Source organism: Podarcis vaucheri, assembly GCF_965113315.1.
Source record: "Podarcis vaucheri genome assembly, chromosome: 1".
Taxonomy (NCBI): domain Eukaryota; kingdom Metazoa; phylum Chordata; class Lepidosauria; order Squamata; family Lacertidae; genus Podarcis; species Podarcis vaucheri.
The window spans coordinates 49820370-49834535 of record NC_138759.1 but is presented as its reverse complement, the minus strand read 5'-3'; the positions used below and the strand labels follow the sequence as shown (position 1 = coordinate 49834535).

Sequence of the window (14166 nt, the reverse complement as noted above, 5' to 3'; positions counted from 1 at the left end):
ATAATGAGAAGAAAGTAAGCTGCAATCCTATACACACTTACTTGGAAGTAAGTCTTACTGAACTTGGTGACTTCTGAGTAAACATGCACAGAATTGCCATATTGATCTTGCATCATTTGTGATGGCTAGAATGAGGAGAAAAGAGTATTCTCAGACTTTTTTTATATAAAAAGGTCAATATATTCATTTGCCGTGATAAATCTGTCTCAGAATGTATAATATATGCCACATCAATAGAATTCTGGGCCCTTCCAAAATTTGTGGATTTTGTCAGAACAGTACTGAGCTATTTGTGGATTTTGGCAGAACAGTTCTGATCCAAGATTAAAATTATCATTTCCAGATGATTTACAGAAGGCCTAGAATCATTTCTAGTCCTTGTTTTAGAAGTTTAAAAAACCCTAGCCTTGAACACCCCCACAAAGCTTATAAATGGCAGAAATAATGACTGCTTTGCTGATCACCTATTTTAAAGGATGTATAATAGTTCCCTTCCCATATGTTCTCCAAAGCAAGGAGTGTCACCTTCAAAACAACACAGGCCACTTTAGTCAAGAAAGGATCACCCAGGGCATATTGCATAACCCTCTCAGAATCTTGCTTTTTGCGGGATGCTTTGATGGAGAGAGGGGTATGGAGGATGAAGATCACTTCCAGGCTAGAACAAGGAGCCCTATTGTTTGCCCAGCTCTGTGTTGGTTTTTGTTTTCTCTCATTCATTACAGCATGATCAGATCACAGCTGGCCTAAGGATATGCTTTCCAGTATGTTTAAGATTTGGAACAGTCCCAGGTTTCAGGAACACATGGCAGGGAAGAGAGGGCATCTGTGATACTGAGTGGAAAGCAAATTTCTGCTTTTCTTCAGACCAAATTCTCCTTCAAGAAGCAACAGATTCTGATTGGCTGGTGGTCCTAGTCAGTGAAAAAAGGACAGTTAACTGTCAAATGTGGAGAAAGAACGCCAGTTGGGAAAGTCAGTTGATGATGGCTAAGACCAGTAAAAGCCGAGGCAAAGTGGGATAGCTGAGGTCTAAGCTAGTCCTGCCCAGTGTGATAACTATACTTTGCTGGTCAATATCAAAGGAAGGGAGCTAGTGGCTATATTAGACTAACAGGCTGTCGATGTGTAAAGCTAAACTGTCCAGGCAGTCATAAGTACACCTGGAGGAAATTTGGTGTCAGAAGCAGATTGTATCCAGTTACTGGACCGAGTTTTGAGTGAATTTGGCTGGGTTAGAGCTTTAAGTAATTGGACCTGAAGTAAATGCCTCTTATAGGCAGGTTTCAGCAACCAAATCTATTGAGTTCTTAGAAACGATAATCAAGACCCTATAGTAAACGTCAGTACTTTAATGTACAAAATATCCCTTTAATAAACCATCTTAGCTAATAGTTCATTCTTTCTCCAGTGTGGGAGTCAATCTCACATCTAAACCTATTATACTAAGCTACTAGGAGGTTCTAAAAGCATTCTAAGGGAATGGGTCATAGCAAAAAAAAGTCACCACAGAATTCTGAATTATTGTAGCAAGGAGTTGCATTGAACTTGAACAATAAAAATTAAAGAAGCACTAATATCTAAATGTGTATTTATACAAAGTGGGACTGAGGAAACATTTCCCCATAGGCCTTCAAAAGGCTTAGTAAAGAGTTGCCAGGAGAAACACACCTGGCCAATTGTGCTCAACAAAAAGTGGGGAAATGGAAAAAAGAAATCCCTTTCTTTCTAATTTTCCCTAATCCTAAATAGTGTCATAAAAAATAGAAAAGTTATACCTGTATAGCCAGCCTCTTGCTTGACTATTGCTGAGTTAGTTTCTCCTGGACCTATTTACTGTTGAGAGGGGATTCCTTTTTGGCATATGGTTTCTGAAATATAAACAGAGCAGCAAAGAATGCCTGGGGTGAGAGGGTAGAGAGAGGCACGAGGCAGGGAGGTGCTGGTACAGAAGAAATTCACCCTACCTGCAATTTGCTTGCTGGAGTTTATATCTCCAACTGGAAAATCACAAGCTGCCAAAAGAAAAGAAAAGAAAAGAAAAGAAAAGAAAAAAGGAAAGAAAATAATGTCATGATGGTATCCTTTATTGGGCAAACTTGAATTGCTTAAATGAAACAAATGAAGTTTTTTAACTCCACCAAAACTGTCCATCCAGGATAAATTGTTAAGAGTAAAACTAAAAGCTCTTTGAGTTTCAAAAAGTCAGAAATAGTAGTGTCACTTGATTGTTCTGAGAGCAAAGGGTGAAAATTAGGCTAAGAAGTTAAGAAGAGCCCTGCTGGATTAGCACCATCTAGTCCAGCATTTTGTTCTCACCGTGGCCAACCAGATGCCCATGGGCATGCAACAGCCTTCTCCGGCTGCTGTTCTCTATCAACTAATATTTAGAGGCATATTGCCTGATACCTTCTGATAGATTTATGCTTTCCCAATCCCCTTTGAAAACTGTCCAAGTTGGCAATCATCACTATATCTTGGTAAAGCTCCCTCCAGAATTTAACATGTCTTGCACAAGGAAGTACTTCCTTTTGTATATCCTGAAAGTTCAAGAGAGGTAGAAATTATTATGTGCACCATTCACACCAGCGCTCCATGACCACTGAGATCATTCCTTATTAGGCTGTTTTAGAATCTCCCACAACCCCTTTGGAAGGTTTTCCCCCTTAAATACTTTTTGTACATCTGTAAACCTTGGGGTTTCCCTAAGCATGGTGCTACCTCCCTCTAGTTTGTGGGTCATGCCATTTTGAGTCCATATGGATACACACTCAGAGAATTGAGTACCTTTATTAGTGTATATTATGACAGAAGTGGCAAAAAGACGGAACATCTTCCCCCTTCTGCTCAAACATATTGTGGGGTGCATATTGCTGAAACATTTTGTGGAGAAATATTGTATGGTGGGTGAAATTTAGTCAGACCATACACAGAAATCCCTGAACTCACTTAAGAGGTATTTGCAGCGAGCCCAGATAAATGAAGTTACAGGTAGGTAGCCGTGTTGGTCTGCCGTAGTTGAAACAAAATAAAAAAAATCCTTCCAGTAGCACCTTAGAGACCAACTAAGTTTGTTATTGGTATGAGCTTTCGTGTGCATGCACGCTTCTTCAGAAGTGGTATCTGAAGAAGTGTGCATGTACACGAAAAGCTCATACCAATAACAAACTTAGTTGGTCTCTAAGGTGCTACTGAAAGGATTTTTTTTATTTGTTTCAGATAAATGAAGTTAGCTTCCAGGGCTGATATTATACAGGACTACACTTGAAGTTCAAATAAGAAGTTGCTCTCACTGAAAAGCCTTCAGGTTTCAAAAGGAGGCACAGATGCTTATTAGTTCTTTGAAACATAACATTCGTTCAACATGAAAAGTTCACAAGGCTGTTTCAGCCTTCTAAAACCCATAAACCTGATCAGTATATTTGTACCTCTGCAAACAGTGGCCTTGTTTATGTCAAAAAGTCCAAGGTTATCCTGATTTTACTATTTTTAATTTAGCCAGGAATAAGCAGAGGAGGAGGACTTAATTGCAAACAGACTGAACTTTATATAGGAAATGTGTATGCCCCTTGGGGGCACCTAGAAAGTGAAGGCCTGAAATTAAAACCATATTCCTTTCTCCCTCACTCCCTAAAGCATGTAAGCCTTGAATAATGGATTGCTGTTTGCTAGCATTATGTCCTGGTGGTTCTTCCTGCTCACTGTAACACTGGTCCCATTACCGCTGGGTTATTAGATGGTTCACAATCAGTACTACTTTTCTAGAAAAATAGGTGCCGCTTCTCACCATGAAGTTGTTACACTTTTTAACAACGAAAAAAGAGGTGCTAGTACTGCATACTCTTGAGTACCCCCTGGGGGGGAAGCACTGGTCACAACATATTTAGAACCTAAAGGGTGTTCAAGAAAACTATAGAAAACTAGCAACCTTGTACCCAGCATTTCCCGGGAATTCTATGAAACCAAAAATTCAGTGTAATTCTGAAACCAATGGTTCATTGCAGTTGTGAAAGGTTCAGACTGCCATCTTGATTCAAAATAGCACCCAGTTGTATCCAAACATAGAGGAAAAACCTGCATCTTGATCTCAGGAACCATCATGAAAAGCTTGGTTACGATCTCTAAGGTGTCCAAATGCATAGTGGCTGGACAAACAAGCTTTCCAAAATATATAGTAGATATATTTTAAAAGTTCAAAGACAAATTACAAACTGAAGTGCAATATATCTTACTGATATCCTAAAGGTGGCTAGTTGTCTGAGTTTGGCATGTGAAATTCACACACACACACACACACACACACACCATCTCACGGAATTTGTGCCTTTGCCTCTCCACTCCCAATTCTTTCCATCTGCACACAACCCTCATGATTGCCAAGCCATATATGAGGCTTTATATAGTTAAAGCTATGGTTTTCCCAGTAGTGATGTATGGAAGCGAGAGCTGGACCATAAAGAAGGCTGATCGCCGAAGAATTTATGCTTTTGAATTATGGTGCTGGAGGAGACTCTTGAGAGTCCCATGGATTGCAAGAATATCAAACCTCTCCATTCTGAAGGAAATCAGCCCTGAGTGCTCACTGGAAGGACAGATCCTGAAGCTGAGGCTCCAATACTTTGGCCACCTCATGAGAAGAGAAGACTCCCTGGAAAAGACCCTGATGTTGGGAAAGATGGAGGGCACAAGGAGAAGGGGACGACAGAGGATAAGATGGTTGGACAGTGTTCTCGAAGCTACAAACATGAGTCTGACCAAACTGCGGGAGGCAGTGGAAGACAGAAGTGCCTAACTCCCTCTTCCCTACTCCTTCAACCCCAGTGGGTCCTGCCTCAACTATCTCTGCAGCCCTCCCTCCCCTTTTTTGTATACTTTTCCATCAATAGGATGCTCTCCAAGTATTCAGTCTGGTGGGGGGCAGCAGTTTAAAGAGAAAGTATATTTCCCTGCTAGCTACCTATTAAAAAATGGAAGGTGGGGAAGCCCAGAGAAGGCTCTCTGATGAAGACATTAGTATATGGACAGGCACATATGGAGAGAGACCATACTATAAAGTTTCCCTCCCCATTCCCTCTGCCTTAGCCACATTCGGGGGTGAACCTTACTTTCCCTGTCCACCTTCTACCAGGAAGACTCCCGCTCCGTATCCCAATAGCCACATACTCAGCCCCCCCCCCCCCGGCTTATGTCTTTGCAATTGGTCATTTTGTTCAGTCAGCTTTGGAATGTTTCAGGATGGCTAAGCATCTACGATCTTTCACAGCATCTGCATTTGTTCAATTGAAGGTGGAATTGACTGGCCTGCCCTCACAGATGCACTGATCTTGATGCGCGCCTCTGATGTTGAACTGTGTTGAACTGACATCAAGTGTGCATTTTTAAAATATTTGTTTCTCCAGCTAACAAAATCACACACAGAAAACAAAGCAAAAGCAAAAGGCAAATAATACTCTAAAAACCCATAGGAGATTTGAAAAGGTTGATACTGAGGTTTTAAACAATTATTGCAATCTGCTGTGGGATTTATATTGAAATTAAGAGTGGTCTGTAATTTATATAATTAGCAAATAATACTTTCCTCCCATTCTTTTATGGTCTTTCAGTGCCCTGTCCCATGAGGGTATGTGCTTCATCTTGGAAAACTTTATATTGACATTTTTGCTAAACTAGGCTCCATACTTCCAAAAGTCAGTCAGTTACATCTCTAGAATAATAGTTTTGCATTCAATATCATGTCAGAGTATGATCTGTGATACTTCAGAGAAGAACATTATGATCTCTTCTCCTTTATACCAAGTTTTATTTCCATTCTCCCTTCCACATGCTAAACTTTGTTGTGCTCCTGGGTCCCATATTCCTTACTGCCTGTTCTGTTTCTACATTCTTATTTTGCATGTTAGTTTCTGGATTTTGAACAATCGGAGGAGTTGATGCAGAACACCAGAGACTTTTTGATTTATTGCTTGTACTCAAAAAGTACTTTTTTTTCCAGTTGGGGGACAGGGGAGATAAAGATAGATGAAGAGCCTAGGGAGCAGAAAAGCAGCCAGAGAAGATTAGATTCAGTGTTGCTTGGCATGCCCAACATACTTTCTAGTTACAATAACAGTGACATTATTTCCCTTTACGTGCAGCAAGCTTACATTTGTTTTGTACCGACACTTCTGCACATCACCATGCTACATATTCCATGTCTGTTAGGGCTTCTAATAGCTGCTAATCAATTTGTACTTTATCATATTATTGCAAATGATGGGTGGTGAGGAGAAAAAGGTAAAAAAAACACAGTTATAAATCAGGTGTCTACTTCATATATACAGTGGTACCTCGCAAGACGAATGCCTCGCAAGACAAAAAACTCGCTAGACGAAAGGTTTTTCCGTTTTCGATTTGCCTCGCAAGACGAATTTCACCTATGGGCTTGCTTCGCAAGACGAAAACGTCTCGTGACTTTGTTTCCTTTGTCTAAAAACAAATACATGTTTTGTTTATAAAGTTAATTTATTTTCCCTTCAATTTTTGAACTGCTCTTTACAGTATGTGTGACTTTAAAGAGCAGTTAATAAACTGTTGTTGTACCAAATTTGGCTTGCTTTAGACTTTTTTTGACCATAGGAACGCATTAATTGATTTTCAATGCATTCCTATGGGATTTCGTGATTCGCAAGACGAAAAATTCGTTAGACGACAAAACTTGCGGAACGAATTAATTTCGTCTTACGGGGCACCACTGTACTAATGTTTCAAATGTGTTGTTGCCTTTAGAAGTATACCCAACAGAAGTTTCAAGAAAATTGGAGTAAATATTTGATGTATATAAGAAACAATTGTAAATCTTTGAAGACACTGGTAGGGTTGGAATAACTCTTACAGCGTGTAGTTGATAATAAGATATATAGAGTACGTGATATTAGAACTTTATTTGATACTTACCAAAGAAATGGAGGGAAGTCAGAGGCATGATAGAGCCTAAGTTAAATATGTAACCTATATATGTGTAATTTATGAATGTATGTATGTGTACTGAAAATCAATAAAAAATTAATTTGCAAAAAAAAAAAAGAAGTATACCCAACATGGCACAGCTATACTTCTTCAGTAGTAAGCACTCCTTATTTAATATTCAAGTGATGCTCCAACATTTAGCAGTGCTTAATACTTTTTCTTACTCTACAGAAGGATGGGACAGGAAAATAATACTATTCCTTTTCTCCATCTGGACTTACAAGCAGCAATGCCCCCTTCACACTTCCCTAATGCTGTATGGAATCTGCTTTCCTGTAGTGTATGTGTGCAACCCCAAGTAGGTAGGGGGACCAATTGTACATGTCCTTTCAACCAGATAAGTAATTGGGTGGGAAAGACCACATGATTGGCCCCACCCAAGTGGTTGCAGTATCGACGCACATACTGCAGCAGCATGGGCGTAATTACAGCCCATAAAAGTAGTGTATATGAGAAGCTGGCTGCTGTAGAGTGACCATTACCAATAGCCAATCTGTCTTGTGGCACTTTGTTGGTGAGTCTGTAAATTGGCTCTTTGGGTTGATCATGTGCAGAACTTGGTGGAAGAGAATGAGGTAGAAGCAGCCTAGGAGAATGGTTTTGAGAATGTTTGATGTGCCACTTGACTGCCATCTCTATGAATGCACAGGGAATGTTTAGAAGACCTCACATTTTTTTTCTGCAATTAATTTAAATCTTGAAACAACAACAAAAAAGAAAATTTAGTATTTACATTTTTAAAAAAACAACAACAACCAGTTAATAGAGACGAGCCAAAAGCCCTTCACATAACTTTTTCCCCTTGAAAGCAGAGGCTCCAGAAGGAAATGCTTCATGAAACTACTCCCTCATCTGGGGGAATGGGTTGCCTCAGCACTAATAACTGGCATAAGCTTCCCTTCAGTTATACAGTTGTGTTGAGTATGCAGTAGCAAACAAGAGGAAGCATTGGTCAAACCGCGGGTTGCACATAACAGGGCCAGATGCCAAGAGCCTTAGGAAAAGGCAGCGAGGGGAGGCGATTAGCCTGCTTGCTTTTCTATATAAAACTGACCTTTTTGAGGAAGTCTTGGTCTTGGCCTCGGTAGCATATGAGTACGTGCAAGAGAACCTCACTTCTCCAACTCTTAAAATGGCAGAACTGCCACCAATACCAGTGTTGGCAAAAAAAAAAAAAAATGGGGAGGGGAAATTGAGGGAAGAAAAAATATAATTTTCAAAAAGGCTTGCCACTTGGAAAACTCTATTTGGGAGGAAATTATAATTGTATCCAAATAGCTAGTGCTGGCAACAGAGCTAATTTAAAGATGTGATTGTAAGAGTATAAAAAAGAGCCCTGCTGTATCAACCAAAGACCCATCTAGTCTCTTCTTCTTTGGCGATCACTCGTAGCGAAGTAAGATTGTCTTCCATAAACACGGTTTTAACAGTGAGTCCATGAGTCACTGTGGAGGCCTGTTCTAGATCTGCACATCCTTCCAGAGTGGGGACATTGGTTTCCAGGCAGGGGTTGATCACGGTGAGGGTTTGCCAAGCGTGCCTTCCTCTTAGCTCGTTTCTCCCTTTCGTCCTGAGTTTGAGCATGACACTTTTGGTAAAGGCTGTTCTCCAATTGGCGCACTCGCAGGCCAGTGTTTCTCAGTTGTTGGTGTTTATACTACATTTTTTTTTTAAATTGCCTTGAGAGAGTCTTTAAACCTGTTTTGTTGACCACCAACATTACACTTTCCATTTTTAAGTTTGGAATAGAGTAGTTGCTTTGGCAGACGATTATCAGGCATCTGCACAAACTCATCAAAAAAATCTAGGAGAGAGAGGAGATCCCAGCAGACTTTAGGGATGCCAAAATTATCAATCTCTTGAAACAAAAGGTGACAGAACCGATTACAGAAACTATCGAGGCACCTCTCTATTACCTGCAGCCGGCAAAATTCTTGCAAGGATCTTAGCAAACCATCTCTCAACAATATCCAAGGCGACCCTTCCTGAATCCCAAAATGGTTTTAGACCTTCTAGGGGAACAGTGGACATGATTTTTTCCACTGGGCAGCTTTTTAAAAAATGCAGAGAGCAAAACCAACCCCTGTATGTGGCATTTATTGATCTGACTAAGGCCTTTGACACTAAATCTAGTCTAGCCTCCTGCTCTCCCCATGGCCAACCCAGATGCCAAGGGGAATTGCTTTTAAAGCTGTCCAAGTTGGTAACTATCCTGTGGTAATGAACACCACCATTTTTAATCCCCGACATGGAATTCACCTTCACAGCTGCTTTGCACTGGGTAGACATCACGTGTATATTTTCATTATACAATTTGAGTTGTACAATAGCAACATTACAAATTAAAAAACTAGAACACATATCCATCAGTGAATTTGTGCACAATCCAAGAGTGCCAGGCTTTGCATCTACAGCCAGCAAGAAAGCCCAGAGATTTTGAACTACTCTGCAGATTACTAACTTCCTAATTTATTAATTTACTAACTTAATGCTTACTTTGAGCTAGGGCTGAGCCTCAGATCTTATTTTAGATGCCTGGACTCATCCCTGGAACATGTGAACTAGTAAAATGCCTCTGGGTGTCTGTAGGGTACCTTTCCCTCACCATGAGGTGATCACAGCCAGCAACCACACACCTGGAATTTGGCAGCATGGAATCCAGGTGAATGGCTTCCAGGCAGGATTCAGCATTGGTACCTCTCAGTTCTTAAATTGAGCCTCTGGGCATATTGGCCTGTCAATGATAACAAAAGCGATCATGCAGCTGTAGCAAGAATTCCAGAAAAAAACACCAAGATGATAGCTCCATGGAAAGAAACTTATGCCACATTTTAAGGATAACTTTCTCAGAAATATAACTCAAAACAGCCAAAGAGTTTCATTGATAAGTCCATTTAATTCAAGGTAATTGGAATCTGGTTTCTCTGAAGGCCGTTCAAAAATTACAGCTAGAGCAATCTCAGAGTGGGCCGTTTCTTAGCTTGACAGCCACTGTAGTCCATGGTTCGAGTGCTGGACTTGGAAGGCAAAATTCAACTGTTTTGATTGACTAGATGGAAGAAGTTAATATCCAGTTCTCTAAATTCTGTTGAAAGTCAGGTGTCAAATGCTGATGGTTACTACATATCTGCTGTCAAGAACATTGATTGCTGCATGCCCAACACTGTCAAGTGGATTGTCAAATGTTGAGTGCAAAATAATAGCTTTGCTTAGAGACAGCAGTCTTTTCTGTTTTGTGCATCTATTGTATAACACAGGAAGCTGCCTTATACTAAGTGAAACCATTGATCCATCTAACTCAACATCGTCTCCACTGACTGACTTTAGCTCTCCAAGGTTTCAGACAGGGAATTTGACCAACCCTACTTAGAGATGCCAGGGATTGAAATTGGGACCTTCTGGGATCTTCTTCACATGCTCTGCTACTGAGGTATACCCTCATATACAAAAATTACATGCTCAAGTGGACATATGATGTTTATGAAGCTATTGAGAAAGAGTATCACCTGAGGAAGAAAAACATTTGAAGTGCTTTGAGAAATCTGGGATATGTAGAAATCAGTTATTTAACAAATCAGGAGGGAGAGATTTTTTGCCCTTTTTTCAGTGTTGTGCTATGTGGTATATGATTCACCTTCTCATTACATCTGACATCATAAAGTAATGACTGCTGTTTCATGTCAGATGGCAAATACTGCCTGCTACTGCAAAATTTTGCAAAGTCAAATGCTGATGCTGAAGAGCAAATACTTGCCATGCACTCAGAGTTGGAGAATAGCCACCATCAAAATTCAAAGGTAAATCTGAGGGGAATTTTTTTCTGCAAATTTGCTTCAACTCCTCCACTCCCCTAAAATTTGGTGTTTGTTTGTGGACTCTGTGGGCTTATCCTGCACTCTTTCCAGGCACAGTCCAAAGTCTTTAAGAATCTATGTCCGTGAAGCCCCTTTTTTTCCTCTGGAGCTTTCCCTGCGAAAACCCGCTCAATAAGAGCAAACAGCAACCTACAGAAAACTAGAATTGATGTTTGGTCCAATTGAGCGCTAAAGAGTATGTTTTCGCAGGGAAAGTTCCAGAAGGGGAAAAAGGTGCGCGGACACGAATCTTTAAAGACTATGGACTGTGCCTGGAAAGAGTGAGGGAAAAGGTAAGTAAGAAACACACATACCTGACCCCATACAAAACCTGAAATGGGATCAGTATCAACATGCTGGAAATTGTGCCAGTTTGAAAAAGGGAAAATACCACTGCTTCAGTTTTACCACACCACTAACGTGTGGAGGTTTTTTTCAGGGGGAGGCGGTATCCTGCAAATCCATCATATCCTTATTACTTTTCTTCCCATTGCTTACTCCCTTCTTAGCTTTTCTTGGTGGAAAAATGTCAGGTGATTACATGGTGAGACATATAGAACAAGCAAATCTTTACAGGATCACATCTAGCTGTTTACAGGCTTTGTTCTGGAAGGTTTTTGGCTGCTCAAGTGTTTACATCAGACACAGGTATTCAGAACACAAACAAACAGGACTAAACTTAAAAAACCAGATTTTATGGCTTGCCATCTGATTGCCTCAGACCTCTGCCCTGACATCAGACTCTGTGATGTGGCAGCTGACACACACACGGAATTCAGCCACGCCACACCATGGAGTTTTACCAAGGCTTGAACTGGCCCCAGTAAACCTGATCTCTTAATGGTGATGGAGACAATAAATGTACTTTTACTCTTGCCAGATTGACAAGAAGGTGTTTCAGCAATCAATGAATTTGCCTTTTAAAAGTGATTTTAATAGACTTTTCAAAAATAGCTCGCTATTGGAAAAGTGACAGCCTATTTCTCCTGAACATTTCTTAACTAAATGTGAGGACTTTTCAAAAAAGGGAATGTATGTCAATAGCAACTGAAAGCTCATTGGAACTAAGCCCCTGGAAACGCAGTTTCTACTGTACATTGGAATGTATGCAGTGCATGGAAAATGCTACACTCAACCCCCTGCTAACATACCTCAAATGCTGGCAGCCCATATGTTAGCCACCCGGTGAGAAATGAAATGTTAGCAATCTCCAAGAATGGGCATATTTGAGTGTGTAGACTGTAACTGTATGTACATCCCAGACTATTTATTCTGTGAAAATAGCAACCCTGTCATGCTCCAAACCAGCCTGAAGGGAAACATCTGGAATTGAAGTCTGATTGTGGCAGAAAAAAACAAGAAGAGATTAAAGGCAAATGTGAGTTTCTGTACCCTTCAGGTAGAACATACTATTCTATCTTAAATATACCATAGTTTGTTTCAAGAATCGCTAAACCCTCTACCAGATGTATGCCCCTGAATCATTGTGCTGCTGGAGAAACGCAACCACCTTTGGACTAAAATGCAACTGTTCTGAGCTCTTTGCAATCTTTTGCCATTGCACTGAAAGAGAAACAATTAAAATATTTTGTCAAACTGAAATAAGAAGAAGAATCATTTGTTACTGCTGAATATAAATGTATTTGCTTCTAAACTTCAGTTCGTGCCCCACACCACGGGTAGAAAATACACTGCCCTCTATATGTTTTGGACTACAATTCAGCCCCAAATAGCACAATCGATGGTCAAGGATGATGAGTGTTGTAGCCCACAACATCTGAAAGGCACCATGTTGGCTACCCCTGCTGAATATCCCTCAATGGGACAGTTGGGCCACTTTAGTCTTCTGTATTTCTATAGTGGCTCTGTCCAAGTGCTCTATAAACTTGCATGAATTCCCCCCCTCAGCAACAGTTGCCATTAAGTGGTGCATGAAGCATACATTCTGAGCTAATTTGAAATAGAGACAATCCTGTTTATTCATTATGTTTGCATCTTAAGAATATACAAACCAGAAAGAATGTAACTCTTCTGACTTCCTCTACCAGCAATGTTTTACCAAGAGCAGATTTTTCTATTATTTCTGTTTAGTCTTCAAAATCCATACTCGATGAAATCCATGGCAGTATTCAAGTGGTTTTTGCATGGCAAGTATGTTATATTAGGTTTCCCTCTTGAATAACCTCAGTTAAAGTAGATCAGAACCCCAGAAGAGATTTTCATTTCATTATTGTGTTCCTTTTAGGGCTTAATTTTCGTAACAGTTCTTCAAATCATGTGGGTCTTACACCTGACAGTTTCTGCTTTGGAACATAAATTAAAAGCTTTCAGACCAGTGACACTGATCCAATGCAAATTCTAAGGTAGTGTGGGGTAAATGGAAGTGTCCATAGGCACTCTTGACTCCTGGAAATTTCCCTCACCACAGTTCATATCTTTGATCCCTCATGCGTTCAATGCTATACCTTGGCATTTCTTTACCTCTCAGTTTACACCAATAACATTATCAGCTTTGTTGATTATGCTTCATGTGATTCTATGAACCTTCCCATCATATCAAGATTCTTGTCTTCACAGTGTGCAAAAGTGTTTTCCAACTTCTGATTAAAGCAAAATGATTATTAGGAACCAGCAATAGCAATGAATAAAGTGCAAAATGCACAAAGTCCCTTTGTTTCCTTGGAGTTAGTTTTCTTCTCAGGAATTCCAGAGTTAAATGTTCAAAATATGATTCATATGCTTCCCCTCCCCTCAGGAGAAAAAGGGATCTGCTAGACATATGTTTTGAGAAAAGCAGGGGGAGAGATGACGTGAGTCAGGAGCCTGGAAGGAATATTTGGAGGAGTGTTCTGTAGCCCTGATTTTCTGTAAAATTTACTGCCTTTGCTTATTGCACAGACCATTTTTTCCTGGAATATTGCTAGCTTTTGCCATTCTATTTATTTTTTTTTAGAACCCAAGCAGTAAACAAGAATTTTTAAGGGGAAAGAAGCCAAGAAAAAGTCAGGCCTATTAGTCACACAGCTGCACTTCCTGTCACAAACGACCCCTGTTGAGTAATCAGTCCAAATATGCCTATTTTCTGTTTTATTTTTATTCTGTTTGAAATCTGCTAAAATCTCAGCTTTGGAAGACAGAATAAAAGAATCCAGTTCACAGAAACACGGATAAGAGCAGATTAGTTGCCGGCTAATTCATTTTCCAAGTACCATTTCCAAAGTTACTTCTATACAGCCTAGGAGTGCTCCCATATCTCACTTTTCAATATGCAATGTAGGGCAGATTAGCTCACCAAGGTTCTAGAAAG

General features: G+C 40.1%; 2 protein-coding genes across 26 annotated transcripts in view; one reads left to right on the top strand and one right to left on the bottom strand.

Moving 5' to 3' along the window:
• Positions 1 to 14166, top strand: part of RAD51B (RAD51 paralog B) — a 400405-nt gene that overhangs the window by 281443 nt on the left and 104796 nt on the right. The window lies entirely within an intron of this gene.
• Positions 1 to 14166, bottom strand: part of LOC309534852 (uncharacterized protein) — a 250741-nt gene that overhangs the window by 136133 nt on the left and 100442 nt on the right. For 7 of the 12 annotated variants that reach the window (XR_014220875.1, XR_014220882.1, XR_014220883.1 and 4 more), the window contains 2 exons: positions 1968 to 2015; positions 42 to 125 (listed from right to left, as the gene is read on the bottom strand). The exons of 3 other annotated variants lie outside the window; for them this stretch is intronic. Coding sequence is in view for 1 of the 9 variants with exons in the window: in XM_082227316.1 (XP_082083442.1) it covers positions 2009 to 2015; positions 2410 to 2540 (138 nt within the window). In the remaining 8 variants the exon portion in view is untranslated. Of the gene's footprint in view, positions 1 to 41; positions 126 to 525; positions 915 to 1967; positions 2016 to 2409; positions 2541 to 9671; positions 9740 to 14166 lie in introns of those variants that run through there. 2 more of the 12 variants (XM_082227316.1, XR_014220881.1) reach the window with 2 other exon arrangements.